Raw genomic sequence first — 27,867 nt, 5'->3', positions numbered from 1 at the left:
ATTATAAAAAATATGACATGTTTTTCCTAAAACACTATGATCATCTTTCTTAACACTTCTCTCCCTCTTCTACTTGATTATGGTTGAGGGAATATCTATAGGAGTAATTTAGAGAAAATTGATAAATATAAGAAATGAGTCTTATATTTAGGACCAAAACCAACTCAACAATTGGGTCATATATTAAGGACCGGAGGAGTGTATATATATATATAGAGGGGGAGAGAAAGAGAGAGAGAATGTAGGGGTAGACCGTAGACAGAGGAAGAGGAATAAAAGAATGACATGGAACATATATGGATCGTGTGACAACGAATATATTACGCAATATATTTAGTATAGTGACTACGTATGACTGGGGACTGCACAATCAGAGGAAAGAGAGACAAAGCTTTGCGATCCCTGGTTCTCTGCAGCATTTTAACGAGAATAGTGATATAAGTTGATCATGTGGCAGGAAAGAGGGAGACGTGGCCCAAAACTAATGCTTTGAATCTCTCCCCTCCTCTTCCCATCTCTATAGCTTTTTTTTTTTAAAAAAAAAAACCATTGGATTAATATTTTAAGGGTTGAGATTTGAATCTTTTAAAAACTAATTAGGATTAAGATATATCTAACATCCCGAAATATTTTCTTAGATACTGGAGTATTTTGTAGTGCATCCAGCACCTTCAAGTATTTTTTTAGGTGCGTCTAGTACCGTGAAATATCTTTTGGTGCATCCAACACTTCAAAATTTTTTTTTAAGTGTGTCTAGCACCCAAAAATATTTTTTAGTGCATCTAGCACCAAGGCAAAAAAAATGTTTAGGGTGTGAACACGGCTAAAAAATATTTTGGGATGCTAGATGAATCTGAGAAAATACTTCATTGGTACAATTTAACCCAAACACTATTATTAAAATATTAAATTATAAAAATAAATAAATAATATATTACAAACTCTGTTAAAATTTAATTATAATAGTTTGTAAATGCACTAAATATTTTTAAATTTTTTATATATAATATATAAAATTAAAATCTGTTGAAATATGCTAATCCAATTAATTAGAAAAAGGAAAAAAAAAAGAAAGGGGGGGGGGGGAGAGAGAGATTCTGAACAGCAAAACGAAGCCCTACAAGTAAAAAGTGTTGTACTTTAACCTTAAAACGCTAGGCTTTTTCTGACAGAATAATATTCTACCACATGGCAGGGTTTCTATAAATTTTACTCACCCATCAATAACTTACCCCATGGCCATCAACAAAAGGGGCTTTTTCCTCTCTGGCAATGTCCTTATTGTAGCTCCCACAGCGGCTATATATAATGCTACAGTGTCCAGAAGAAGCAACCCATGCAAAGCGTTTTAATCGCATTATTCATTCATGAGTGAATAGAGAGTTATAACACCAGCTAGCTCCACAACTACCTCCAACTCCTACCAGTAACTTGCAAGAAAAATGTCCGCAGTAGTTGAAGATGCAATAATAAGATCGAAGAAAATATCAACGGGAAGAGCTCCTTGCTGTGACAAAGTGGGTCTGAAGAAAGGAAGATGGACTGCTGAGGAAGACAAAATCCTGACCGACTATATCCAGCAGCACGGCGAAGGCTCTTGGAGATCCTTGCCCAAAAATGCAGGTAATAATTGACGTACGACTCATGAATATCAGAACTCTAGGGTTTCTTCAGTTCAAATCAAATGAAATGACCCAGGTTTAATGATAATATTATATATTGTTGATTTGAAGGGTTATTGAGGTGTGGAAAGAGTTGCAGACTGAGATGGATCAACTATTTGAAAGAAGACGTGAAGAGAGGCAACATTACTCCTCAGGAAGAGGCCATTATTGTGAAGCTTCATGGGGTGATCGGTAACAGGTAAGCTACACTGTACTGTGCTATAGCTTTTCGATCGCTTTATAATTAAATTAATAATAAGGAATAATCATATTTATTTAAGGAGACAATACTGTATGAGAATGTCTGAATATTTTTTGGAGCTAGCTAGGAGGGTTTCATCTCCTTCTTCGCCGACCATACTGATCACTCAAAAATCCTCAACACACGTACTTTCAACTTCGCCCTCTCAACAAACTACCTTTATTATCCTCAAAATGTAATAGATAATGCAGAACTTACCTCATTAATCACTTTATTCTTGCTGTCGGAGGAATTGAAAATGATTATGATGATTTAAGTTTCAAAATCAAAACTTATTTTTTTTCAATTCCCAAAGAAAATTTGAAGACATGTATATATGCCTTGTTTCATTGTTAATTTTCTCACCTTCATGACTGTTAATCATTGTTATCAAATTAATTTGTTACCGATATAATAAAAATCTACAACTACCAGAACAAAAATATCATCCAATTAAATAAAATTTACTTAAAAACCCTATATATTAATAATGCATGTGCATATATGGTTAATTAGTCTCTAAATTCCCGGATTATATAGTGTCAGTCAGCTCATTTTTTTGTTTGGGAAAAAAGTAAAGCCATAATCACTACTATTGGAAATTGAAGTTAAACTAGCTTGAATTACTTTCGCAAGCATTTACCTACATTTTCTGGATGAAAATCATATAAAATACCTGTATGTATAACTCATATACTCCTCTCGTTCTATTTATAAATCATTTATAATATGTTTCATACAGACAAAGAAAAAATCTTAAATTTGTTAACTTTCCTTTAAAATTCAACAACTTTCAAACTTTATCACTATTCAATATAGATTATTATATCCCTTAAGAACAAAGTCAATACAATAATAGTAAAATTGTACACTCATATAAAAAAAAATTTCTATCTACTCAATAAATAGAAATAAAAAATTTCTTCTTTCTTTACTCTATAAATAAAAGTAGAGGAGTATATCTTTCATTTTATCATTAGTTTTCTTACCTGAATTGAAAAACAACGGTGAAACGAATACGAAAGCGCAATATTACAACTTATAAGCATATCAAAGGGATTTGAATACTCTGGATTTAATTAATAAATTTTGGTATAATGAATATTTGAAGATAATTAAAAAATAATTGAAGGAAAATAAGTAAATTGTGTACAATATATATATATATATATATATCGACTTTTAACCCACTCTCTTCTCATACTAACTTCCAAAAATTCATAATGTGGAATTATGTGAAATCATATTTTCTTCTTTTGTAAAATATAGAAGTCAACAATGATAATACAGAATGATTTAATTTAGATATAGAGTATCGTGTAGAATTATATGTTTAAAGTTTTGTAGCTTTTTTTGGGGCAAAGTGAACAAAATTGATTAAGAGACACGTTCTTTTTCCAAACGAATTTCTTTCTCACTTGATAGTTAACTAGTTTAATTCTGTTTGCGCCCTATTAACATTTTCTCCTTGATTACTTAAGTTTTCTATAATAACATCCCGTGCAAAGTTGCACCATATAATATATACCTACCCAGCGAGTGTGAGGGACCTGCAAAGTCGTACCTTACTTAAGTTACTTTTTTGCTATCGTTCCTTTTTTTGGGGGGGGGGGGTGAAAATATCGTTCCTTATTTAATTTATCACTAATAGAATAAGAGGTTTTAATCTCTAAAATAGATCTGTGGTTAATTTGAATCAAAGTTTTTAAATTTTTTAAGAGAGATCAATCTCTGAAATTGTGATTAGTTTTGATCAAAGTGTGTATTGTTACTAAACATTATTACCATATCAATAAAGTATTGAGATTACTTAAGTTAAACATTGATTCCTTAGAAAAAGTTACATAACCTTGATCCAAATTAACGTTTTGAACTGAGTGCTAAGCCACCTTCATATTGTTCACCTCTCTTTCTTTTGTTTTTTGTTTTTAACCAGAAAGTTCACCTCTCTTTCGTACGATTTTTATCATTTGAAAAAAAAAAAAACACTGGGAATTCACAGAATGTTCGGATGTTGTTCCTCTCAATTAAGACTTTGTGGATGGCAAAATTTTTTTAAGGACTTTGTTGTACATTTAATCAATTAATTTTATAACATACAGTAAGATGTTTATCTATTGTTCTTTAAAAAGAGACAAGTAGAAATTAAATTATCTCACATAAATAGAATCAATTTAACCATTCAATATATAAACATAATAATATTGGGATAAAATTTAGAATCACATTCAAATTAAATGTAAGTAATATTGTCATTGAGATAACTTGTAGTTGACATATTTTATATTTTTCAAATTGATATAACCAGCTCATATGATATAAATAAGGTGAAGTGTTAGTAAGGAATTAGATTCAAATGTGTGTGTATAAATAAATAAAAGATATAGTACCTTATAGTATAGGAGCCCTTAATTTGTAGGATATAACATATCATTAATTTTTAGTAAAAGGTATGTAATCAAGTCTGTGATGATTTTTTTTTTTTGTGTGTGGATACAAACGGAAACAATCAAGTGTGCGATGATGACTAACCTCAACGATTTATCCAATATTCTTTAATCAATTTTAATTCTTTTGGATTATTTAATAATCAATGTCAATATTTAATTCAAGATAAAATATAAAACTAGAGGAAACATTACTATTTATTATCGGTCATACAAATAGTGTTATCCATTGATCTATGCGTAACAATTTTTTCAATCTTTTGATCTTTTCATATTATGGATATAATATTAAAAAAATAATTATAACTTTTAAAAGATGTTACCCCTCTAAAGATATATAATTAGACTTTCTTTTGGCCGAAGAGACTACTTCGGCATTATCCTCTATGACCTATTTAACGATAATTATGATGTACGACGAATTGATTGTTGTCTTATTCTCATACGAATTCTGGCTGGGTTAATTTCTGCAGGTGGTCTGTAATAGCAAGGCATCTACCAGGAAGAACAGATAATGAGATAAAGAATTATTGGAACTCTCATTTGAGAAGAAAAATTTACTGTTTCATGAGACCCTCAAATTCCAACGACAATCTCCCACCAATCGACATTGCTGCCCTGAACGCGGCTGCTTCATCCAAACGAGGAAGAGGTGGTCGAGGCAGACCAACTCAAGCAGCCATGCAAGAGGAGGACAAGAAAAATATCACTCGAAACCAATGCTCCCACTCAGATATGAATGCTGACGATCCGATTGACAAAATGCATCAAAGAAAAGCAAACCCCGATGAAGCTGAGGCAATTTCAATGATGGGCTCTAGCTCTTGGAGCCAGAGTCACCAAGAAGAGACCGTTGATGGAATTGGTTTGGATGCATATTGTGAGATGAGTAGTGATGATACACATGGCAACGCAGCATTTTGCCCCAACGTGGATGGAGAAGGTGACGCCTTGGGACCATTTCAATGGCTAGATGATGAAATAATGAAACTTAATTACATGTTTGAAAGTGGGATTCTTGTGAACTCAACCAGTAGTGGAAATAACAGTATGGGAGGAGAATGTGGCTATGGAATGGTTGGTGGTAATAAGGAGATGAATATTCCAACAAGCGAGGAAAGTAAAAGTGATGTTTGGAGCTCACTTTCAAATTACACAGAGAGTGGGCAGTGGTATAACAGTAACAACAATAATAATTATAATAGCAGAAGTTCATCATCAGGGAATTCTGTTTATGATTATCAGTGGGCTGATTGGGATATTTCAGCCAGTGCCCAATCCCATAATCAATGGAACCCGCAGTACTCCGAAGAAAGCGAGATGATGACTTGTTTGTGGGATGCCACTGCAAATGGTGAAGTAAATAACTTCTACTGAGTTTGCATATATGAGAGGGAATTTAAGTCTATACTCCATATGTAGCATTCTAGTTTTCTTTTTCTTCCTGCTTCATAAGATCCGGTAGTTGCAGTTTCTCAGTTGATCCTTCAGAGAGAGAGAAAATCCTCAGAGCATATATATTGTAAGGGAGAAGCCTATTTCAATGTGTTTACCAGGCACTGTATATTAGCTATTATTTCTTTAATCTGACAATAAAAGTGCTAGGATTTCACAATGTTCTTTGTCTTTTTCAAAAAAGGAGTACACAAGAGTAATTTCCCGCTGGCCTTATGGTCCCAAAGATGGTTCACATGCATTATAACCTTTATCTATCAATTTAAAGTTCTTCATATTTTCATTTAATGAATTAATTCATTGTATCATACGTGTCCGAGTACGAAAGCTACCCTAACCTTCTCATGACTTATATGGGGCCTCTCATTTAATGACCTATTAATTTAACGATGCAAAAGGAGGTCTTGAGGGCAGACTGAAACTTTTCAATTTCAAAATGGAATCACTCACACCCACATAATAGATATCTAGGTATTTGGACTGAAAATGGACATTTTTAGGTTGGTAATGCTGACTAGACCATCAAAAGGAGTCGATATACGGAAAATCCGAGGTGGGATCCGCTTAAAATTTGTTTGGTGTTACCGCATTGATGGGCCTGGAAAAAAAAAAAAGTAGAGGAATGTCTCTATTTAATTCTCTCTATTTTTTTTATTTATTATTTTTATCATAGGATTAACATCCCATGATTAAAATTTAATATACTATAATAATATTAATTAAACAAAAAATATATATAAACAGCCATAAATTAATATGTACTCGTATACATTATTTCTCTAAATTTTTGTTAAAATATTTTAATTTTTTTTGTTTTTTTATCCTGTGCCATCTGATTATAATGATATCATAGTGTTTATTTGTACACAGGTTATAGTTATTTATATATATTATTATTATTTAACATTATAATAATAATATTGTTATAATATAGTAAATCCCAACCATTGGATATTAAAGAAAGCTAAATGGAAACATTCCTTCCCAAAAAACAAGGTGGAACATAAAATTAAAATAGCTGGATGTTGGTTCATTGACCATTTTGAATTACATGTTCAGTTTGGTTAAAAAGAAAAAGAAAAAGGAATGACAACTAAAATCTCATAAGAAGGTTAATATCAAATCAGGACTTTTTAAAAATTTTCAGTTTTGAAATATAGAAAGATGAGTACTTAAATTTGAGAATTCATGCTGTGAAAAGGATTTCGACTATTATTTTTATGAGGTTGATAGGCGTCATTTTACCATGACAAATTTTGAATAGGCATGCATGGAGAGGAACAACTAGTCTAATTAATATATCAATATATAATTTGAACTTGAATAAAGTCATACCGCTATTTTACTGTTGAACATTAATTTTTGTATAATAAATAACAGAATAAGTAGCTACAGAGGGGTGGTTGGCTTTGAAGAAGCACAAAGTACTATTTCAAGTTTTTATCTTCCTTTTTTTTTTAGTAAAAAAAATACACTATCTTTTATCGCACCTGCTTCTCTCTTTTTAATTATTTATTTATTTAGAAAAAATTACAATAAGGTCCCACCTAAGAGAATTAAATACATAAAGGTCCCTTAAAATTATCAAATTATTTTAAAGTCTTAAGGGTTCTCATTCCAATAAATTTCATTTGTTTAATTACTAAATTGCTTTTTTTTTTTTAAGTTTGTATTGATAACTGAAAGAGCAGTAGTTAATAACTTAAAGTGTAAGGATTGATAACTATCACGGTAGGTATTGACAACACATTTTCTCAGTATATCGCAAAATGTAATGTCAACTACTGCTCTTTTAGTTGTGAATGTAAAAAAAAAAAAAAGACAATTTGGTAATTAAACAAATAAAACTTATTGCAATGAGGTCCCTTAAAACTTTAGAATAATTTGATAATTTTAATAGACCTTTTTGTATTTAATTCCCTTGAGTGGGATCTTGTTACAATTTTTCCATTTATTTATATTATTGTAGCTTCTATGGCCAACAGTCCAACATGATTCAAAATTAAAAATGGCGGTTCTTTGCAAGAAAATAGCGGGAATGTTGTACGCCTAGTTTACAAGTCAGTTATAGATGAAGTTATATGCAACAATTACCAATCTGTATTTGACCCACATGATTCAACAAGAGGCACTCAAATAATCTGTGAGCTAATGGCTCTTATTCATTTGTAAATTAAATTCAAGAATGACTAATGAATATATATAAGCCGAGTTTACCAAAGAAAACTGCTGCTTGATTGACAATGAGTCACAGCTATGATGGCTGATACAAGGAAAATCAAGGTACTTCTTCGTTTGGCCAACAGGAAAATCAAGATATCAATCCCTCTCAGTAAAGGACAGTGAAGCAACATATACAAATGACTTATGTGATCTTTGTATGAACTTTATAATTTATAATCCACTTTGAGACAGTGCCAAAAAAATCTTAATCACGCACCCCCCAAAGTGGGGAACTAGGGATTCAAAATCTAGCCATCTGCCCCCAACCAGAAATCTCCTTGGACGCTTGAGATGCCAATCATTCATCCTTTCTCACAATCGCAAACCCCTTTAGATGTTAATATTGCAAGATTTCAGCAACAAAATCATTGACCAAAGAATCAAGTATTTGATCCTCAACTTCTGCCCCTAGTTCAAAACCATCAACATCAAACTCTAGCCATCTTCCATATTGGTTGCTCATGTCCTTATCTACAAGTTCATCAACCATTGAATCCCCCATGGCTCCCCAACCAGAAATCTCCTTGTGCACTTCCTCTGCCAACCGTTCCTTCTTTCTCACCATCATAACTCCTTTGGCCCACATTTTGTAACTCCCACATGCATAACGCTTGCATCTTATGTCCATGCATTCACTCACACAATCAAAAATAACTTTCCTGTTTATCCTAGGCTCACCACCAACGTTCTCAGACCTTTCTTTCATACTTTCCAGCTGATTGAATAGATGGGGGCTCACAACCTCTCGTGCTTGACCCAGGGCAAAGTCCATAAACATCAGTTCCACATTACACAATATTTCTTTCACGTAGTCCAGTTCCCATGTACTTGATCTTCCAAATTTCATGATAGAAAATGCATCTGTACGCTTCTTTACAATGGTTCCAGTTGATGTTGAAGAAGCTGAATCCGACAGCTCAGTATCAGCTTCTGCATGATAAGACTTCCTTGAAGTGTTCGGGTCAAAGACTTCTTGAGCTTGCACAAATGAGCACAACTTGCTTTCTGAAATTGGATATAGTAAACATTAGGTATCGATTAGTAATGTCACAACTAAATTCAATAAAGATGATTAAAATTCCAATCCTTGTAAGCGTGTGTGTGTGTGTGGGTAACCGTAAAGGTGCTGCTTTTACCTCCTGTGCTATTAGTAGCATTTGTGCTGACTAGAGATTCACAACTTTCAATTGAGAAAGAAGGTTCAAGAACAGAGATTGGACTTGGGTGTCGACCGTTGAATAGCGGTGATTCGATATGATTGGACCTAAACTCCTTCATCCCATCAAAAACCTATAATATTTTCACGTTAGTTCTGATGAAATGGACATGCTTGTAGAAGACAATTTCGTAACACTGCAAACTTCTGCGCCATTCTAAAGGCTTCAAATTTTTCATACATTAGTTAAAACTAAACGTTTCTGACACCCTAACTATTTATATACGTACTTGCTGCCAGGAAATAATTAAATATGTGATGAGAAAATTTTCAAAATGCTAAGAGGCAGAAGACAAGACTTTGGATATGATAAGTACTGAAGAAAGTCGTCCTTTAATGTTATAATTTTTTAACCCTATCAGTCGTCATTCACAAAACAGAATAAATAAAACTAACGTTCTAAGCAATTCTAAATAAGAATTATAATTTTTGCACGTACCAATGACTTATGTTTTGATGTTACTTCAGGAAGACTAGTGAGGGAGATATCAGAATAGTGCCTGGCGCATAATGTATCTGTAGATAGCATGTCTTGGTCCTTTTGTTGCAATCTCGGGAGGAGGTTAACTAAACTCGGGGAAGATGACGGGTCTACTGAGTTTGATGCAATACTAGAAGATGTCCTGTCTTTAGAAGAACTGTTACATGAAGTCTCGACTCCATACATAAATTCCTTCAGTTTCTGTTCTAAAAGAACACTCAAGGCATCACCAGCTATTACATTGTATCCTACTGGAGTTGTTGCATTGTCTGACTCAATCAATACTTGTTTAATGTGGTGATCCAAGGAACAGCCATTGACCTTCTGACCAACTTGCCCAGATGCATCAAAGCCATTGTTATTTCTTGCCAATGGTGTGGTAAACGTAAAGGAAACAACATCCATGTCTTTCCTTTTGACTTCTCCTGCCCAACTAAAGCTGTCCTTACCTTCTAGATTAGACTCAATAGGCTTCTTTGTTTTGTCAATGAACATATTATCCACAACCCGATCATTCCAGTCCTTGTCTGTGGACCTTTTCTTTCTAGGGAAATTATTTGTACTGGTATATAAAACTTCATTTTCACAATCTGATGCACCCAAGCTTGACTTCCTGGTACCACTTTTGGATTTCCCAGTAGATCTACTATTAGAACTTCTATGGCGCCCATAGGGGGAACCCCCTGACAGAACTTTCCTATCATTGGAAATCGATGGCTTTGATGGTAACTTGCCCTTGTCAACTGAACAATTCTGTTTTTGATTGTTTTTGCGGAGAACACCCGCAGTACCTTGCACAGAAGACTTTTTCTGCAGCTTCTTTTGAGCCTTAGTCTTTGATGGTGGGTTGGTTTTAGGCTCATGGTGTTCTTTCTGGCCCGCCAAACCTCTACTGCCATTCAAACTCAAGCCTTCCCGCCTTTGAACATTCACTTTTGCTTGAATTGCAAGAGAAACAGACTTTCCTTTATTCTGTAAAGATAAATCTTCTCCTGCATCAGTAGATCCATTGGATGAATCCAGAGATCCATTCCAACTTTTGTTTAAAGACTGTCCCTTTAGATACTTGACAGCATTTGACTCAACCATTTTTTGAGAAGGTTCAGAAAGCCTAATTGTTCTTTGAGAAACCTCTCTTTTTTCTTTCAAATCTCTGGCTCTAGATGTCATGGTAGATAATCCAGAAAGAGATCCTTTTTGTGAAGCCTCTGCTTTTTCTTTAAGACCTCGAACCTTCAATGATACAGAAGATGAAGCTATCGATGGAGTTTTAGGCTTTGCAGTAGCCTGGGGCCCAGGTTCAATAATCCTTGCAGCCGCTTCCATTATATAAGCAGGATTGTTGCTTGGAATAAAGCCAGGAGTCTTGATAGGTGACAAAAGCTTATGGTGTGTGACAGGAATTGATTTAGCTGACTTAGGTGGCAATACTTCGGTTTGGAACTTCTCAATTGGCCTGCTAAGGATCTTTTGGGACCTTTGTTCCACGAAGTTCCTTGAAGAGCCCTCAAATTTTTCAAGCAAATTTCCAGAATAAATGGCCTGATCATGCTGGTAGCTCAGGTTTTTCCTGCAATATTGAGCATCTTGAAGAGATCGGGCATCAAAATATGGAGAAGAATAGGGCTCAGGAAAACCAGAAGGGGGTAGAGAATCTAATCCCATAAGCCGAGCAACGACGCCTGGGACTCTTGTTCCACATGCTTCATCATCTGTAACTGATGAAGCATAACTATGATCACTTCCTCTGACACTTGCACCGGCTCCAATTTCATCTTCATTCACCTGAAATATTTGAAGTAAATTAATGAATTTCATGAATAGAAACAGTAATTTTGAGGGCAAGTGATTGTGATATTACCCCCACATAAGGCCGTGTCATTGCTAAGCTGGCATCAACTTTTTTCCCCTGCTTCAAAGATTCTTCAAATGATGAAGAAAAAAAGAAATCAAAATCAAAATCTGTTATAGCTGACACCATAAAACCTTCACAGAAGGGATGCATAAGGCAATATACATGAACACATTATCATTTATTCAAAGCAGACAGCACGTGTACCTGGTGCGTCTGACTTAGAAGCAAACAATTTCTTCCGAGATTTTGAGGTCCAGTCAAACAACTGGAAAAACCCACCGACGTGTCCTCCTCCACTTTTTGTTCCTTCTTTCTCAACTCCCATTCTTGAAGCAAATGTAAATAAACCTTCATGAAATATTTTTGATAATGCAGAAATATTATTCCTTCAAATAGGATAAAATTATAATCCATCTGATTTCAAAATAGCTCCCTAGAAGTTCAGAGAATAATAAAGTCGATCTAGAAACCTACAACAAACCATAGTTCATTCGAGTAAATGTATTAAATCAAGCTGTGTCCATGGCACAGAAAAACAGGGTCAGAAGATTTCATCAGCTATCATCAGTGCATTAATATTCATTGTACATTTATGTTCGTCTTTTGGTGTAAGAAGTCCATTGTTAACAATTTGACTACATTTTAGAACAATGGAAACTGAAGATTAACCAGACATGAAGAGACCAAAAGGGAGATTATCCTCAAAGATTAAAAGTCATACCTCCTACCTTTTGTGCGAGAGAAATCAATTATAAATTTATAATCCCAGCAGCCTTATATGCCGCTACACTAACTGCAAAGCATGGATACAGCCGCTGCTAATCCTTCCAATCAAGCATCTGGTCCTGAATAATCACATTGACATGTTAATGAAGTGCTGCACTAATCAAGTTTCTTCACATTAACACCATAATTGCCACAAGCAACGAATGCTACTTCTGATAAGCATATCACACAGACCAACAGCAGTTATACTTGTACCTGTTCAGGGTACAGAATCATTAATCAATCAATCAATTGGGCTTTACTGGAAAATGACTAAAATAATAATCAACAACAAGTTATTACATTTCGTATCGAAGAAACTATCAGCCATCTGTCAGTGATAGACCAAATAAAGGATATAATTAACCTGATTCAGCTGACCAACTCAAAAAATTGAGAGATCATTAATGAGAACTCGAACATACTCAAGTATTCTACCAATATTAATAAAGAAATAATATTATCTGAATGACCTTGTCAAGAAAATCTTGAGTGTCCCAAGAAATGTTCACGTTTTCTGCAATATATTTCCCGAGTCAAATGACTTCGCATCGTGAAAGGGAAGGAGATAGATAAATTTAGAAAAATGAATGATGTATATATAATTACTCTTTTAACTCATCGTTTTTGCCCATGAAAACCTCAACAAGCAAACACCAATCTGAAACCCCATTACACCGAGGCACCAGATTGAGGTCAACCAACGGTCGAGAACAGAAACTCAATTCAGAAATCCAGAAGATAAGAAACAATAGATGATCTGCTACTACATTCAACAAAACAATGACGAAAACCAAGCGCAAATCTCAAACGCCACAAGCCAATAAATAAGCTCATGAAAGAAAATGAGGGAACTAACGAAATCTAGAGTGGCATAGGAGCAAGACTTACAGGGGAGAATGAGATAGGCCAGAGAAGACCGAAAGGAACACTATTAATTGCCGTTTGCCCATTCGAACTGAAGACTTTACAAGTGAAAACAATAGGCTCTTACTAACAAGGCGGAAGTTCAATGAGCAGTATTTCGGTATTTGCTATATCGGAGCGAGAAAAACAGCATCCAAAGCATTGAGGATGTGAAAAATCTTAGGCAGGACAGTGGAAGTGAGAGGCAAAGAAGGGTGTTGACAACTGATGGCTCGTCGAGAGACAATGAATCGAGCGTGGAGAGAAGGGGAGAGTGGGCGCAGTTTATTGTCTAAAAAAACAATCTTTTGAAGTAGATGATGTTAGTATTTTCGAAATGGGGAGAGTCTGTCTATAACGTCTCTTTTCTTTGGAGAGGGATCGGAATTCAAATTTCAAATCCGTTGTATTCAAAATATATATATATATTTTTCAAATCCGAGACGGGGAAGGGGGTCAAAGGGAGCTTGATAAAGTTCCTTGACGGTGCATTTGGATCACTAACCCACCTATTTCTGACTGACACGTGTGCTCTCTTTTACCATTTGCCCCCGTTGTTAACCATGCACTATCACCACACACGGAAAAAAAGGGGGGGGGGGTTCATGCTTCTGTGCTTCATGAACGAAGCTTTCTTCCCCAAACATTCCTTGACTCCTCCTTGTTCATTTCGTTGACATCAGAAATTGTTACATGGAATCCCATGTCATTTAAGGAGAAGTATATTAAAATTCTAAGGAAAAAATAATTATCAATAAATTTTAATGATAAGTGAGCAATTATCATTTATTACCCTGAAATTTGTCATTATAGGCTATTTTTTGTTATTGAGACTTTTCAGTAATTATATTTTTTATTTGAGATTTCCTAACAATTCTCCCTATCATTTATCATTTATATTTTAACCAATAAAAAATTTAATGAAAAAGAGACATAATATATTGAAGGGATAAAAATTATTAACTTAATTATGAACTTTTTTTTAATTTTTCAAAGGAGGATGGGGAACAATTTTTGTTGGTTAGAGTACGAGTAAGTGACTGGTTCACATTTTCTGCCCAGATGAAGAGTTTTGTAGCCTTTGACAATAGTTAGAAGGTACTGAGCTATAAAAATTTTGAATTCGTTTTGGTTTTTTATAAGTCACTTCAAAGCTAAAAGTTAATCTAACTCAATGCATTCATAAACACATAAAAAATGAGTCTACCATGCTTTTTAACTTAAAAATTCACCTTAACAATCGTCACTCTGCAAGTAAAGCCTTATAAATTTGAATATGACTTAACATGCAACGAGATGCTACCCCTGGTTCTTAACATAAGATCTTGTTTGACTTTTATTTTGATCATAATTATAAGACCCCAATCTATTTTGTCTCTCATATTTATGATTTTTTTCCAAGATAGTCCCTCTAATAATGATATTTCTGACCAATAAATTTGATTAGCAAGGATATTTTGAGAAAGACAATACCTATTTATTACAAATAACTAACTTAACTTATTTATTTAAACTCTTCAAATTAGTCAACTAGCTCTTATAATTAGGATCGAATGTAGTAGTTTTTATGCTGAGAAATCATTTTTAAAACAGAATTGATTTTCTTCCAAATTTCAACCAAACTAATTGGGAAGTTTGAATTTATATTTCTAGTCTAGTCATTAAGCAATTACGTGCGCCAATGATTTGTGGAGGAGGAAGAGTGAGAGGGGAAAAAAATAGAAGCCAACACATGAGAATGGGAGAGACTCGGATGTTATAGAATTAGCTAAATAGGCATTCCCTTTTTTCCTCTGTGTAAAATATTAATGTGCATAAATTTCATTATTTATTCTAACCAAGGCGATTCACAGTGGTACTCAAAAAAGATTTTATTTCTATGAAGTCATGAAAGTGCATTCCTTTTTCCACTTGATTATATTTGCATCCATATTCTTTTCGAAGATGCTAAAGGGAGAGAAAGTCAGAAAACAAAGAGCGCCGTCCACGCCTTTATTTATTTTTTTAGTCTATATTTGTATTCAAAATTTATATTTGTTTTGTCAAGATTATTTATTTATGTTATTTTTGTACTTTAATTTTGTTGCGTTTCATTCAATTACCTTGTACCAAATATATCTTTTAATTGAATGGAATGGTTTTTTGTATTTTCATTGTACTTTATCATTGCCTTTTGTTTCCAACACGTATTTGTTATCTCTGTCTGTTGATTATTAATGTTAATTGTTTTTTTTTCTGCCAACGTATTAATGTTAATTATTAATGAATTATATCGTGCGCATTAATAGTACAGCTTCCCTCAATTTAATAATAAAAAAGGTTTTCTTAAATCCATATCCATATTTCCAATTCCTCTGGTTTAATTAACTAATTTGAATAAGTTAAATATGTTAGTTAAATTAATTAATATAATTTTTTCTACAGTTTTTTTTAATTGCCTCCCGCTCCTACTTCATTTTTAGTGGAAGAATCTCAATATAATTAATTTTAAAAAGTTAATAAATATACAAAATAAGTTTTAAAGTAACATAAGCTGCGAATTAAGTCCTACTTCAAGAATGGATGATATATAAAAACTCTCACCACCCCGTTATTTATCAATGATAAAAAGCACAACAGACCAGCTGTATAGATTTTAGATGAAATTTTAGGCCCCAAAAAATGTAATTTAGATGAAATATAGGGTTTCCTGGAACTATCATGCGAACGCGGGTAATCTAAGGAAAGGGTGGAAAGTAACGATTGAAGTGACGACCAGAGGAAGAAGAAATGGCGAAGATGGCAAAATGAGATTACAGAGTGGTGATTAAGAACAGGTGAACAACACGACACACTAGAACCTGTGGGTGATCTTCTCAATCTTCCTCTTTAACCAACGAAACCCTTTTTTAATTGCAGATTTAACCTTCCTTTCCCTTTCATACGACTTGTACTTGGCCACCCTCTTCTTCCTCTTCGCCTCCGCCTTGCTTAAAGGGCCGCTCTCTATATAACCTCTCCCCGCCGCCCTCCACGACGGCGCCTTACCCACACGCCGCCTCCCATTTACCCCGCTGTTCTCCACCGCCCGCAAGCCGCCTCTGTAACCGCCGTAATAATTGTCCAGCTCCATCCCTGACTTCTGGCGGCCGAAGTGGGGGAGGAAATTTGGGCGCTCTCTCTTGGATTATGGATCTCTCTTATGTACGCATTGTTCTGTGAGATGAAAAAGGCGAAGCTTAGCTAGATCTCGTGAGAGTGACGAGGCTACAGCGAAAACCTGAAATGGTGTTTGGAAAATTTTGAGTTGATCTATCTGGGTTTGGCTTTCTTTGGGCGAAAAATCGAAATATAGAAATAATGATGTTGGGGTGAACGGCGGGAGGAACGGTAGACCTTGAATTGGTTTGTTTTCTTCATCAAGTTTTGACACCTCATCATGCCAAATTCATCACCGTGTTTTCCAATTTGACCTTTTCAATTTTTCCGTTGACTTTTTTAACTGAAGTGGAGTATAAAAATTTTTTAATGCAGCATTACACATGAATATTTTTTAAATGGAGCATAAATATTATGCCTGTCATCTTTACTTAATAATTATGTCCGTTGCTTTGACATCGTTGGACTCAATATCCATGCACCATAAAATAACCGACTTTAACTACATTTAGGGGACATGGCATTTTTATTTTATTTGAAAATATTTATATGTGCTGTTGTGTCAAAAAATTTATGTTGTTAGATGGCTAGGGATTATTTCATGAATAGATTTAGGAAAATCCCAATTAAATTAAATTAAATTACTAAAATTTAAATTTAAATCTACTCTTTTAATAAATTTCTGATTAGGATAATAAGTCCAATAAATTTTTTTTAAATGTTATTAAAAAGATTAGAATGCCTTTTTACAGTCTATTTGTTTGTTTTTTCCTTTTGCAATGAATATTTGCGTCATATATATACTACTTCAATATTTATTATGAAAATTAGTTTGATTTTTAATTTAGTTCTAAATGTAAAATTCTAATATATTTTGTTTCTTATATTTATTTTTTTCTAAGATAATGATAGTTTTAGCTAATACATTTGATTAGTAAGAATAATTTAAAAAAATTATACTTATTTATTATACAAATAGACAAATTAACTGATTTTCTTAATTTAATGCTGCCTGACCAACTAAGTCTTATATCACTGTACATTAGTATATTGAGTCTCCCTACTTCTGGTATAGGATTACAGGAATATGAATATATACGCACAATCTCTCTCTTCTTTTGGCTGTCAAAAGACATATACTTTATCTGTTTCTTACTATAAGACTTTACTTGATTTTTATTTTAATCCTAAATATAAGACCCTAATTCATTTTGTCTCTTGTATTTATTAATTTTTTTTCAAAGTAATCCTTTTAATAATAGTAGTTCTAGCCAATACACTTGATTAGTAAGGATATTTTAGGAAAGACAAACCTATTTATTACAAATAACTAAATTAATTTTTTTTAATCTCTTCAAATTAGTCAACTAATTATTATAATTAGAAGCGAAGGTAGTATTATATTCCGTCTCTCTCCTACTGGTACGGGCGTATGGCTCCTTCTCCATCTGAACATAATGGCTTCGCAGTCGCAGGTGTGCGCGCTCTGTCAAATCTTGAAGTTTTCCGTCTACTTTCTGAAATCTTGCTTTCCATGATCACAAGAAATCTTGAAGTTCTCAGGAGCATCATTGCGAGGTTAACATTCTGGATCTGATGTAGCTAGGTTACTGAACCATGATTATACATAATGTTAATAAAAATGCTGTGTTCTTGGCAGGAGACGGAAGGAAAGAAAGAGAGAAGGCAAAGGAAGGAAATGCCATGAAGTTTTCCGCATAACTCTCACTACTAAAAACATGAAGAAACTGGTAAGGAAATGAGTATATAATTTTAAAAATTTCTTAAATGAACTTTTAAATTTTATTTCATGTATGTGATGAAGCCCTTTTCTGCAGCCTATGTCAGTCTTATCGTTTTGCGAAAAAAATATTTGGTGAGACGGACTTCCAAGTCCTGCATGGACGTACTCAAGTTTAGGGATAACGAAGGAAAAGAGGCTTATCGGAAGAAAGAAGAGGATGATGTTTGACAGGTAGTTAATTTGTATGCCTATGGGATTACATGGAAATTAAAGAAGAGGATTCATTTGGAAAGATATTGATTTTTTATGTCATTCAACTACGCTGGTTCTATTTGAAAGGAATGTAAGGTGGTTCTTGGAAGCGTAACATAAAAAGCAGGTCGGGTAATACGGTGACTCTATAGGAGGAGTACTTCTTCATGTAATACAATGCCTAATTCTGCGAACAACGTAACAGAGGGCGAGAAATAATTAAAGTATATGAAGTGGGGAAGAGAAGAAAATTGAAGGAGCTTGTGGTGCGGCTACAGTTGCCTTACTCTTTTTTTTTTTTTTTTTTTTTACAGTTGCCTTACTCTACCAACCTTGTAATCGTTGTTCCTGGAATCAAAACCAAAGCCAAAACATGGATCATAGTTGGCATAACGTTGACGGTTGCGTTCTGTGCAGGTTGTGATGGGTTTGGGAAGCACCACGTGTTTTCGAAGCCAGGGGTCCCAAATAAGGATAGTTGCAGAATCTGATGGTGAATAGTGATCAGTAGAACACACAAGGCCATTGCATGTGCCAGCAAACAATATGCTACCTCCGGCCCTTAATATAAAAGCTATTTGACTAGTTTGAGTAAATTAAGAAAATTAGTTGAGTTAGTTATTTGTAATAAACATATATTGTCTTTTCTAAAATATCCTTATTGATTAAGTGTCTTGGCTAGAATTACTATTATTATAAGGATTACCTTGAGAAAAAATATATAAATATGAAAGACAAAATAGATTAGGATCTTATATTTAAAATTAAAATAAAAGTTAAACGAGATTTTATATTAAAGACAAGAGGTAGTATAATAATCCCATCGAAATAGATGAGAGAGTGGGAATATTTCTACAGAGCAGTGATTAGTTTGTTGATTATTGAGTACAATGAATAAATATCCTTTAGATCCACGCCATACTTTGGCCCTGTCCTTTTTTTTTTTTTTTTTTTTTTTTTTTGGCCGAAGCCCTGTCCTTTCAAAAAGGCAAAACTGCAGGAAGAGTCACCTATTTTAATTTTATAAATATACAAATTTTATTAAAATAATTGTTTTGGTGTTTTTAATTTAAAATGTTTTATTAAAATATTTTTAAAGGTTTTAGTTATATATATAAATTTTGACATAATAAAATTATTTATATGTATTTTTCCCAGAAAATAATCATAAGAAATGAGAGACTACTAATTGGGAAGGATAAAATAAATAATTTTTCTTTTTAATTAAATATAAATATTTTAGTCATTTAAAAATTTTTAATTAGGTCTCATGATCTGATTAAAAATTTATTAAAAGTTCACGCATGAATTTGAATTTAAATATTTCAGTGAGATTTAATTGAAATTTTATGTCTTAAGGTTTTTATGGGTAAGCTTTGTTTTTCATTTGGTTATTTCATAGAAAATTGTCCTCAAGTCCCATGCTTATTTTTCCAGAATTCCAATTGTTTAATTTAAAGTATTGTGTCAAAATTTTGTTTTTTTATATCATTATGGAAAAAGGAATTTGTCATCTTGGAGGAAAATATTGAGAGGTTTATAGTCAATAACTAACTTTTGGACAATTCTTTGCAAAATGTTTTTTCTTCTTATATAAGTAGCATCTGTCAGATTTCTTTAAATAGGACAACTATTAATCCTCGCACGAGAAAAATAATATTAATACCCAAGTCCTTAGGAGCAGACTTGCGTTTGACTAAAAAGCAGACATGTGTTTGACTTATTTTCAAGTTAAGGTCCAAATGGACTACGGATAAATCTAAAATCGACCTGTGTAATTCTTCAGTTCAGACGCATTTATCGGAATGAGCAAGTTTCATATGCAAGTTGGTAGAGCCTAGAGCCTTGCTTAATTGTACAAAAGTCTATTCGCATGGACAATAAAAGTAAAGGTGTTCAAGGCTGGGCCGTCCCGATCGGCCCGTTCCGGTCCCGGTCTTATTGGGACGAGACGGATCCGTCCCGAAATTTTTCGAGACGGGACAAACCGGAATGAGACAAAAAAAGGATCGGGATGGGATGGGACACGGGACGGGATCGTCCCGTCCCGGTTCCCTTTTTTTATAAAAAATTTTTTAAAATTTTTTATCCTATTTATATAATATCATTTTTTTTCATATTTTTCTAAGATTTGAGACTATTGTATGGAACTATAGATATATTTATTTAGATTTTTTATATTTGTTAATGATTTGAGATTATTGATGATTAGAATTTTTAACAAGTTTTTATTGTGTTAAAAGCTTTTGTTTAGAGTTTTTAATGACTATTATATGTAATATTTTGAGCTTTTGTTTAAGAGTGTCCAAACAAATAAAAAAGAAAATAAAAAGATGTTTTTATAAGATTTAAGCTCAAAAAAATATAATTAAAAAAATCATATTTTTTAAAAAAAATAAAAAAAATATTTTCGGGACGTCCCGGATCTGTCCCGTCCCGACTAGGACTGGGCCAACCCCGGGACGGCCCGGGACACTGGACAGAAAATCTGTCTCATTATTGTTCATCGGGACGGAACCGGGACGGGCCTGTCCCGGTCCCAATCCGTCCTATGAACAGTCCTAAATAAAAGCACCATACAAATTAAAAGCAATCACAATAATCTTGGGAGTACCTTCATGTGGGGATATATCAGTTTTATTTGCATTTTATATTTTCTGCTGATATTGATAATGAAAATTTACATAATAATCTATTTGAAAAATTAGGATAAATCCCTCGTTGAGAAATTAATTAGTAAATGAGACTTAAGAATTCTATGTAACTTAATTTTCATAATGTATAAGTTAACTTCTTTTGATGCAATCATTTTCTTTTGTGTAATATACAATTCAATTTTTCTTTGTGCAACTCAATTTCTCTTATATGCAAACTGGCCGTTTATGTCTAAATAATATATTATACAAATGATCTTTTATTCATGCAATTTATATTTTCTTGTGTGCAACTTATATTTTCTTATATAATCAATCACTCTAAAAATTATTTTTTAATTAATTTGTTAACGACGGATTTATTTCCATTTCTCCTATCTTTAAAATTTAATTATTACAATTTGTAGTTATTATTTGACAAGGAAAGGGCTATAATTTTCTCCAACAAATCATGAAACAGTTACTAAGAACTAATTTTTACATTAAAATTCGAAAATAAGATTAACGAAGGATCACGGTATCAGATCAACTTAGAAAACGAACAGATTGAAAACGTTAAAATGAAGTGAAGCAACGTTGGGTTTTGGAGCAACCGAGGATTCTTATCTGTGCAGTTAGTTTTGTCCAGAGAAAATTAAAAAGGAAAAACTATACCACACAGCAACCCCAACTATAAGTTTGGACTTCTGTTACTGTTGTTCGCTTGCTCTTATCGTCTCCCTCCTCCTCCATGTGAGACTGTTTTAGGGTTCGGAGAGTTCCGGCTTGTCATCATTTCTTCGCACCACTCACCCGCATCAGCAACCGGCGTAGGAGTCCTGATTAATTCGATGCCTCCATTGTTGCCCTCATATTTCGGCCGATATTTGACTCCATCTAACGATCTATGGAATATAGCAATTCCTCTGCGTTTCAATTTGATTAATTTCGGAAATCGGAATTTTTCGGTTGTATCGTGCCCTACGGTATGATAAATTGTTTTTGGTTCTCGGACTCTGGGAGGAGTTGGAATTGGATGAGACTCCCCCTATATTTTCTTGGATCTGTGAAAGCTAGTAACGAGTTCTTAGATTGTAATTTATGGGATTTGCATTATTTTTGGAGAGATCCCCATGAATATTCAGGGCATTGAAGATCCAAGTGTGCTGTAAATGGAAGCACGGTGAAAAACTTCTCGACTGTAAGTGATCTGGATGTGCTTAATTTGTCTATGTTCATGCTGAATTTGATCCAACTTAGTCTCTTCTAAACATGTGAGCTAAATTTGTTAGTATGAACTTTGTTTTGTAATTGAAAGCAATGCTCATTTCTTGAGGTATTTACTACTATCTAAGCTTAGTTTTATTCCATTTTCTACTAGGTTCTCCTTTTTCATCAACTTCCTAGCTATAATGTGTGGTATAAATAAGCCCTTCTGACTAGAATCTTGAATTAAGCAGCTGATATCTTTTACTCAAAAACATTTTTCACAAATTCCTTAGTTCATTGTTAGCAATGAGTTTTGATTTCTTTGTCAATATTAGTTTATATTAGCTGAAATGGTTGGAGCTCCTGTACTGGGCTGCTCTTTCCACGTCTGGGGGTTTGATGCATCCAAACGGGATGAGAAAATTATTGGTACGGGGCTTGTCTGCTTGATCGAGACTTTGCCTCGTGTTATCTTCACGTTTGCGAAGAAATAAAATTATTTAATAGATTGAAATTAAGACTTCTATAATCTTTGTTGCTTTTATTTTGCTGTAAGAGAAACTTGAGCTACATGCGGGCATGCACCTGTCAAGTCATTTTATATTCTCATATCATATATTAGTGACTACCATTCTCATTTGCCTGGTTTACAGGTTGAAAAATCTTCCATTCATTCAAGCAGTAATTGCAGAGGATAGAATGTCAAAAGGAACTAGTCTGGTTCTGGATTCATCTGAAAATGGCACAGATTTATCTCAGGATGATATTGGCACCATTGAGGAAACCCCAGAAGAGTCGATTTTGTCTCGGCAAACTTCTGTGAACCTTGTTCCTTTTCTTGGTCAAAGATTTGTTTCTCAAGAAGCTGCTTATGAATTTTATTGCAGCTTTGCAAAACAATGTGGTTTTTCAATTAGACGACATCGCACTCGAGGAAAGGATGGGGTTGGTCGGGGGGTTACTAGAAGAGATTTTACTTGCCATCGTGGTGGTTATCCTCAGATTAAGCCATCTGATGATGGAAAGATGCAAAGGAATCGCAAATCTTCTCGTTGTGGCTGTCGAGCATACATGCGTATTGTCAAAAGGGCAGATTTTGATGTCCCTGAATGGCGAGTGACAGGCTTTAGCAACACCCATAATCATGAGTTATTGAAATCCAATGAGGTGCGTCTTCTTCCAGCATACTGCACAATATCTCCAGATGACAAGAGCCGTATATGCATGTTTGCTAAAGCTGGAATGTCAGTGAGGCAAATGTTAAGATTGATGGAACTTGAGAAAGGCATCAAACTTGGTTGTTTACCTTTCACAGAGATTGATGTGAGAAACTTGTTGCAGTCATTTAGAAATGTTGATAGAGACAATGATGCTATTGATCTTATTGCTATGTGCAAGAGATTGAAAGATGAAAATCACAACTTCAAGTATGAGTTTAAGATTGATAGTAATAACAGGCTAGAGCATATTGCCTGGTCGTATGCCTCATCTATTCAATTGTACGAGTCATTCGGAGATGCTGTGGTTTTTGATACAACACACCGTCTGGATGCCTATGACATGTTGTTGGGGATTTGGCTTGGAGTGGACAATCATGGAATGTCTTGTTTCTTTGGTTGTGCTCTTCTGCGGGATGAAAATATTCAGTCTTTTTCGTGGGCTCTGAAGGTAATTATGAACCTTGTGGAGTTCTCCTGTTATCTATTGCAGGCTTGAGTTATTTGCTATGTACACACCATTTGACCCTTTTTTTTAATTTCTTCTAATTGACAAAATACACAGGCATTATTAAGCTTCATCGAAGGAAAGGCTCCACAAACCATGTTAACGGATCATAACATGTGGCTCAAAGAAGCCATTGCTGTTGAAATGCCTGGAACCAAACATGCCTTTTGCATATGGCACATTATTGCCAAATTCTCTGACTGGTTCTCTGTACTTCTTGGATCACATTATGATGAGTGGAAAGCTGAGTTCCATCGGCTCTACAATTTGGAACTGGTGGAAGATTTTGAGGAAGGCTGGGGGCAAATGGTTGATAAATATGGACTCCATGCAAATAAGCACATTGTTAGCCTATACTCATTAAGGACATTTTGGGCCTTACCATTCTTGAGGTGCTACTTCTTTGCAGGATTGACTGGCACTAGTCAATCGGAGTCCATCAATGCTTTCATCCAACGGTTCTTGGGTGCCCAATCACAACTAGATCGCTTTGTAGAGCATGTATGTGATACATAATTCGTTTCCTTTATTATTTTTGGTAAAGTCCTTTATATTTTCATATTAACTATTAACTAATTAATAATTATTTATACTCGATGCCGTATTTAAATGTCAATTTTTGCAGGTTGCTGGTATTGTCGAATTTAATGACCGGGCTGGGTCAAAGCAAAAGATGCAACGAAAGCTGCAGAAAGTGTGCCTCAAAACTGGTTCACCTATTGAATCCCATGCTGCCACAATGCTTACTCCTTATGCCTTTAATAAACTGCAGGATGAGCTAGTTTTGGCACCACAATATGCATCCTTTCTGGTTGATGAAGGTTGCTTTCAGGTCAGACACCACACTCAGATGGATGGAGGGTGCAAAGTATTTTGGGTTCCTTGCCAAGAACACATGAGCTGCAGCTGCCGTCTGTTTGAGTTTTCTGGCATCTTATGCAGGCATATATTAAGAGTCATGTCAAATAACAACTGTTTTCACATTCCTGACCAGTATGTACCTTCCCGTTGGCGTAGTACCTGTTCATCTTCTGCTAACCCCTTCCGAGGTACAATTTCCAGGGATCATTCTGAAAGAATACAACTTTTGGAATCCATGGCTTCAACGCTTGTCATGGAATCCATTGAAACAGAGGAACGCTTTGGTGCTGCTTGCGAGCAAATCTCCATGGTTTTATCACGTATCAAAACCCTTCCTAGGTCAACACACGGGGTGAATGACATTGCCTATAATTATCAATCAGATTCATTGATTCTGCCGGAGGTGGATGATGCTGATGGTATAATTCATGGTTTTACAGTTGCAAATCCCCATGATTCTATCACTTTAGGAAAACTAAAGGAGAGAAGGGCAAGAGATGGAATTGATATAAGTAGGAAGCGAAAGCACATGTCAGGGCCGTTGTGTGGGCAATATGGACACGATGCATCCGATTGCTCGACGATGGCTGGTGATAATTTGAACGAAGATGCACTAGGTTACTCGTAGGGTGAGGGGAAGAGATATCACATGTACAAAGCTAGTGCATTATTTATACCAATTTTCATTATTCTTTTTCTGTGCTTTAGCTCTTGCAAATTTGATTAGTAATGCGCTGGCCAAAAAAAAAAAAAAGATTAGTAATGCTAATTATCATGTGTGAGCAAAATACTAGCGCAATTCTGGTTACCTTCATGATCATTCACAATCGCTTATTCACCGGAATAGATAGATGTGTTATTCACACGCATTTCCTTAACCAAGAATAAGAATTGCAGGTTCTCATTGAGCTTCGGACCTCCAGTTTGTAATCATGAATATCGTGAATTGTGAATCCAAGTCTGGAAATGAAGTTTTAGGTAACATAAAAATGCTCCGTGGATGGCGTCCTGGGCCATGTGTTTATCTAAATATGCTAAGTGGTAATTGATTACCTGCTGCATACAATGTTTTCCCTGTACTTTTGGATTGGAAATTGATTGAGTGATCGATAATTTATTGTCTCGCGATATCTGAAATTGGATATAGATTACTCGTTGTGTGTGATTGGCATATATTTTCAATTTTTTAATCAAACTGATAACTAGTTCTGGTTTTGCAATTTTCTAATTCAGTCGCAATTTTCTAATCTTGACAATAAGGATTATGTCAAATATTCCTCTGCTCTGCGACAATTAACAACTGCCTTTCATAAATTTTGATCACATTTAATTTTCTGAAAGTGTGATAATCTATAGGATTAGTTCAGACCAATGATTTGCGAGAGGCCTTTTATTTCTAGACCTCTCACCTGGCACCTCTGTGGAGCTGCGATCAATAACTTTTTTTAAGGGGGAAAATGTGCTCTAAAACATTCAGAAAGTTGTTTGGTTGTGTCTGTCATCTCTATCACATAAACTATTATAACCAAAGCCTGACAACTGTCCATGAATGTAAAGTTTGACAATCTGACTGGCGACAAAGGCAGTAGAAAATAAATCTTACTTTAAACTTCCATAATGGCCATAAGTGGCAATTTGCTTGCCTTTGTGAAAACTATAAATTGTGAGTTGTGCCCCATACCTACAGGACTTCATTCTCCCGAGTCATCTGCCAGCGAAACTTTGCTCAACCTGCTTGGCAACGATTTGACGCTGTTATTTGCAGCTTTCCTTCTTCCATTACGACGTTGATGAGACCTCAAAAGAGCTCGTCGTGCCAATTCCTTCCCCATATTGGATTTGGCTGTGCCATTTGTGTGGGATGCTTCTTCCAAAGAGATTCCTTGCTTCATGTTACTGTTACCACCGCTACTTTCAAACCCTCTTGAGCTGTTCTTCTCGGAAGCCATTTCTTTTTCTTTTGAAGATGCAGAACCAGCTAGATCTTGAAGAAACTATGACTCAGATGAACTCTGATGAACCAGTGGTATAAGAGAAAAGCTGGGGATTTGTCAGCTTTTAAGGTGGTTTCTGGAGATATATTCCCCTCATTGATTACAGACCATAGGCATTCAAAGGGAATATATGAAGGGAACAAGTGGGTTCCCAGGACGAGCCAACTTTATGGGATGCACAAGGAATCACTTGTTAAAAAAAAGAAAAAAAAGGTTCATTCATAACTCGGGGAATAAGTTTTTCGGCTGCCTTACATATGAAGAAAGTTATATGTATGCACTTGTGGCATTTTCTATTTTACACATACGATCCACAAATGTGATCTCTCTCCAGCATTTTTACAGGTCGGATGCTTTGTAGATTGTCCATTCATTATCTGAAACTTTGAGAGGCTGTGAAAACTTTCACCTGGAGACAAAGTTCTTTTTATCGTCAAGAAAGAATAATCTTTACTTTGATTGGCTCCGTTGAATCAGTCATACGTAGGCAGTGCAAAGTTTGTGCTTTTATTGGGAGCTGATCTCATAATCAAAAGGGTGCTTTTATATTTGAACAAGGAAGCCCATCTTTTTTTCCCCTTTTCAAATTGAAAGAGGCCTAAATCAGACATGTGTAATTCAACGTACAATCCCTCCCATATAAGGGATTTGTTGCCACTGGGACAATGCATCAAGAGATTAAATTTTGTGTACCAGCGTTATAATATGATAGAAGAGATAATAATATAAAAATAATATACCTAAAATTTAATTGTTATACCTATTTTTCATATATTATATGCAATACAGCAGATAAACCATACTCGTTATTCTAAGAGCATAACTACCCTCCTATATATACTTCCACACATGTCAGTGTCAATCATTAGGTGGCTATTAGGAAAGCACTTTTTGGAATTTTGTAGTTATGCTCCGCACAGCATTATCTTTTCAACGCTTGAACAAAGAATATTAACTATTAAGCCCCAATGAATAATTATAAACCGTCCATCTTTTATATTTGCTTTGCCCCAAATCCCAAGCAGAGAATTCATTCCCTTTCTTTCTTTCTTTCTCCA

The 27,867-nt window shown here is 34.6% G+C and overlaps 4 protein-coding genes across 6 annotated transcripts; 2 read left to right on the top strand and 2 right to left on the bottom strand.

Annotated features, from left to right (window-relative positions):
- Positions 1–1,364: 1,364 nt before the first annotated feature.
- On the top strand, positions 1,365–6,010 carry LOC114711308 (transcription factor MYB30-like). Its single transcript, XM_028895687.1, has 3 exons — positions 1,365–1,623; positions 1,734–1,863; positions 4,826–6,010. The coding sequence occupies exons 1-3, from the start codon at positions 1,443–1,445 to the stop codon at positions 5,727–5,729; spliced, it is 1,215 nt and encodes a 404-aa protein (XP_028751520.1). The 5' UTR covers positions 1,365–1,442; the 3' UTR covers positions 5,730–6,010.
- A 1,924-nt stretch (positions 6,011–7,934) lies between these two features.
- Positions 7,935–13,495, bottom strand: LOC114711304 (uncharacterized). 3 transcript variants are annotated; one of them, XM_028895680.1, is made up of 8 exons: positions 13,239–13,495; positions 12,519–12,563; positions 12,304–12,427; positions 11,787–11,930; positions 11,589–11,650; positions 9,686–11,512; positions 9,167–9,320; positions 7,935–9,035 (listed from the first exon to the last, which is right to left on the bottom strand). In XM_028895680.1, the coding sequence occupies exons 4-8, from the start codon at positions 11,905–11,907 to the stop codon at positions 8,368–8,370; spliced, it is 2,832 nt and encodes a 943-aa protein (XP_028751513.1). In that variant the 5' UTR covers positions 11,908–11,930; positions 12,304–12,427; positions 12,519–12,563; positions 13,239–13,495; the 3' UTR covers positions 7,935–8,367. The 3 variants fall into 3 exon arrangements, with proteins under 3 accessions (XP_028751513.1, XP_028751512.1, XP_028751514.1); XM_028895679.1 differs by having other exon boundaries at positions 12,311–12,563; XM_028895681.1 differs by lacking the exon at positions 12,519–12,563.
- An 8,230-nt stretch (positions 13,496–21,725) lies between these two features.
- On the top strand, positions 21,726–25,623 carry LOC114711305 (protein FAR1-RELATED SEQUENCE 11). Its single transcript, XM_028895683.1, has 4 exons — positions 21,726–22,221; positions 22,883–23,897; positions 24,012–24,455; positions 24,580–25,623. The coding sequence occupies exons 2-4, from the start codon at positions 22,929–22,931 to the stop codon at positions 25,441–25,443; spliced, it is 2,277 nt and encodes a 758-aa protein (XP_028751516.1). The 5' UTR covers positions 21,726–22,221; positions 22,883–22,928; the 3' UTR covers positions 25,444–25,623.
- A 681-nt stretch (positions 25,624–26,304) lies between these two features.
- On the bottom strand, positions 26,305–26,895 carry LOC114711311 (uncharacterized). Its single transcript, XM_028895689.1, has one exon. It carries the CDS (start codon positions 26,762–26,764, stop codon positions 26,507–26,509), a length of 258 nt encoding a protein of 85 aa, XP_028751522.1. The 5' UTR covers positions 26,765–26,895; the 3' UTR covers positions 26,305–26,506.
- Between the last annotated feature and the right edge of the window lie 972 nt (positions 26,896–27,867).

This window comes from Neltuma alba, unplaced genomic scaffold (genome assembly GCF_004799145.2).
Source record: "Neltuma alba isolate B1F8T4 unplaced genomic scaffold, ASM479914v2 tig00011289_pilon, whole genome shotgun sequence".
Classification (NCBI taxonomy): Eukaryota; Viridiplantae; Streptophyta; class Magnoliopsida; order Fabales; family Fabaceae; genus Neltuma; species Neltuma alba.
The sequence above is the reverse complement of the archived record's forward strand: the minus strand, read 5'-3'. Positions and strand labels throughout refer to the sequence as shown.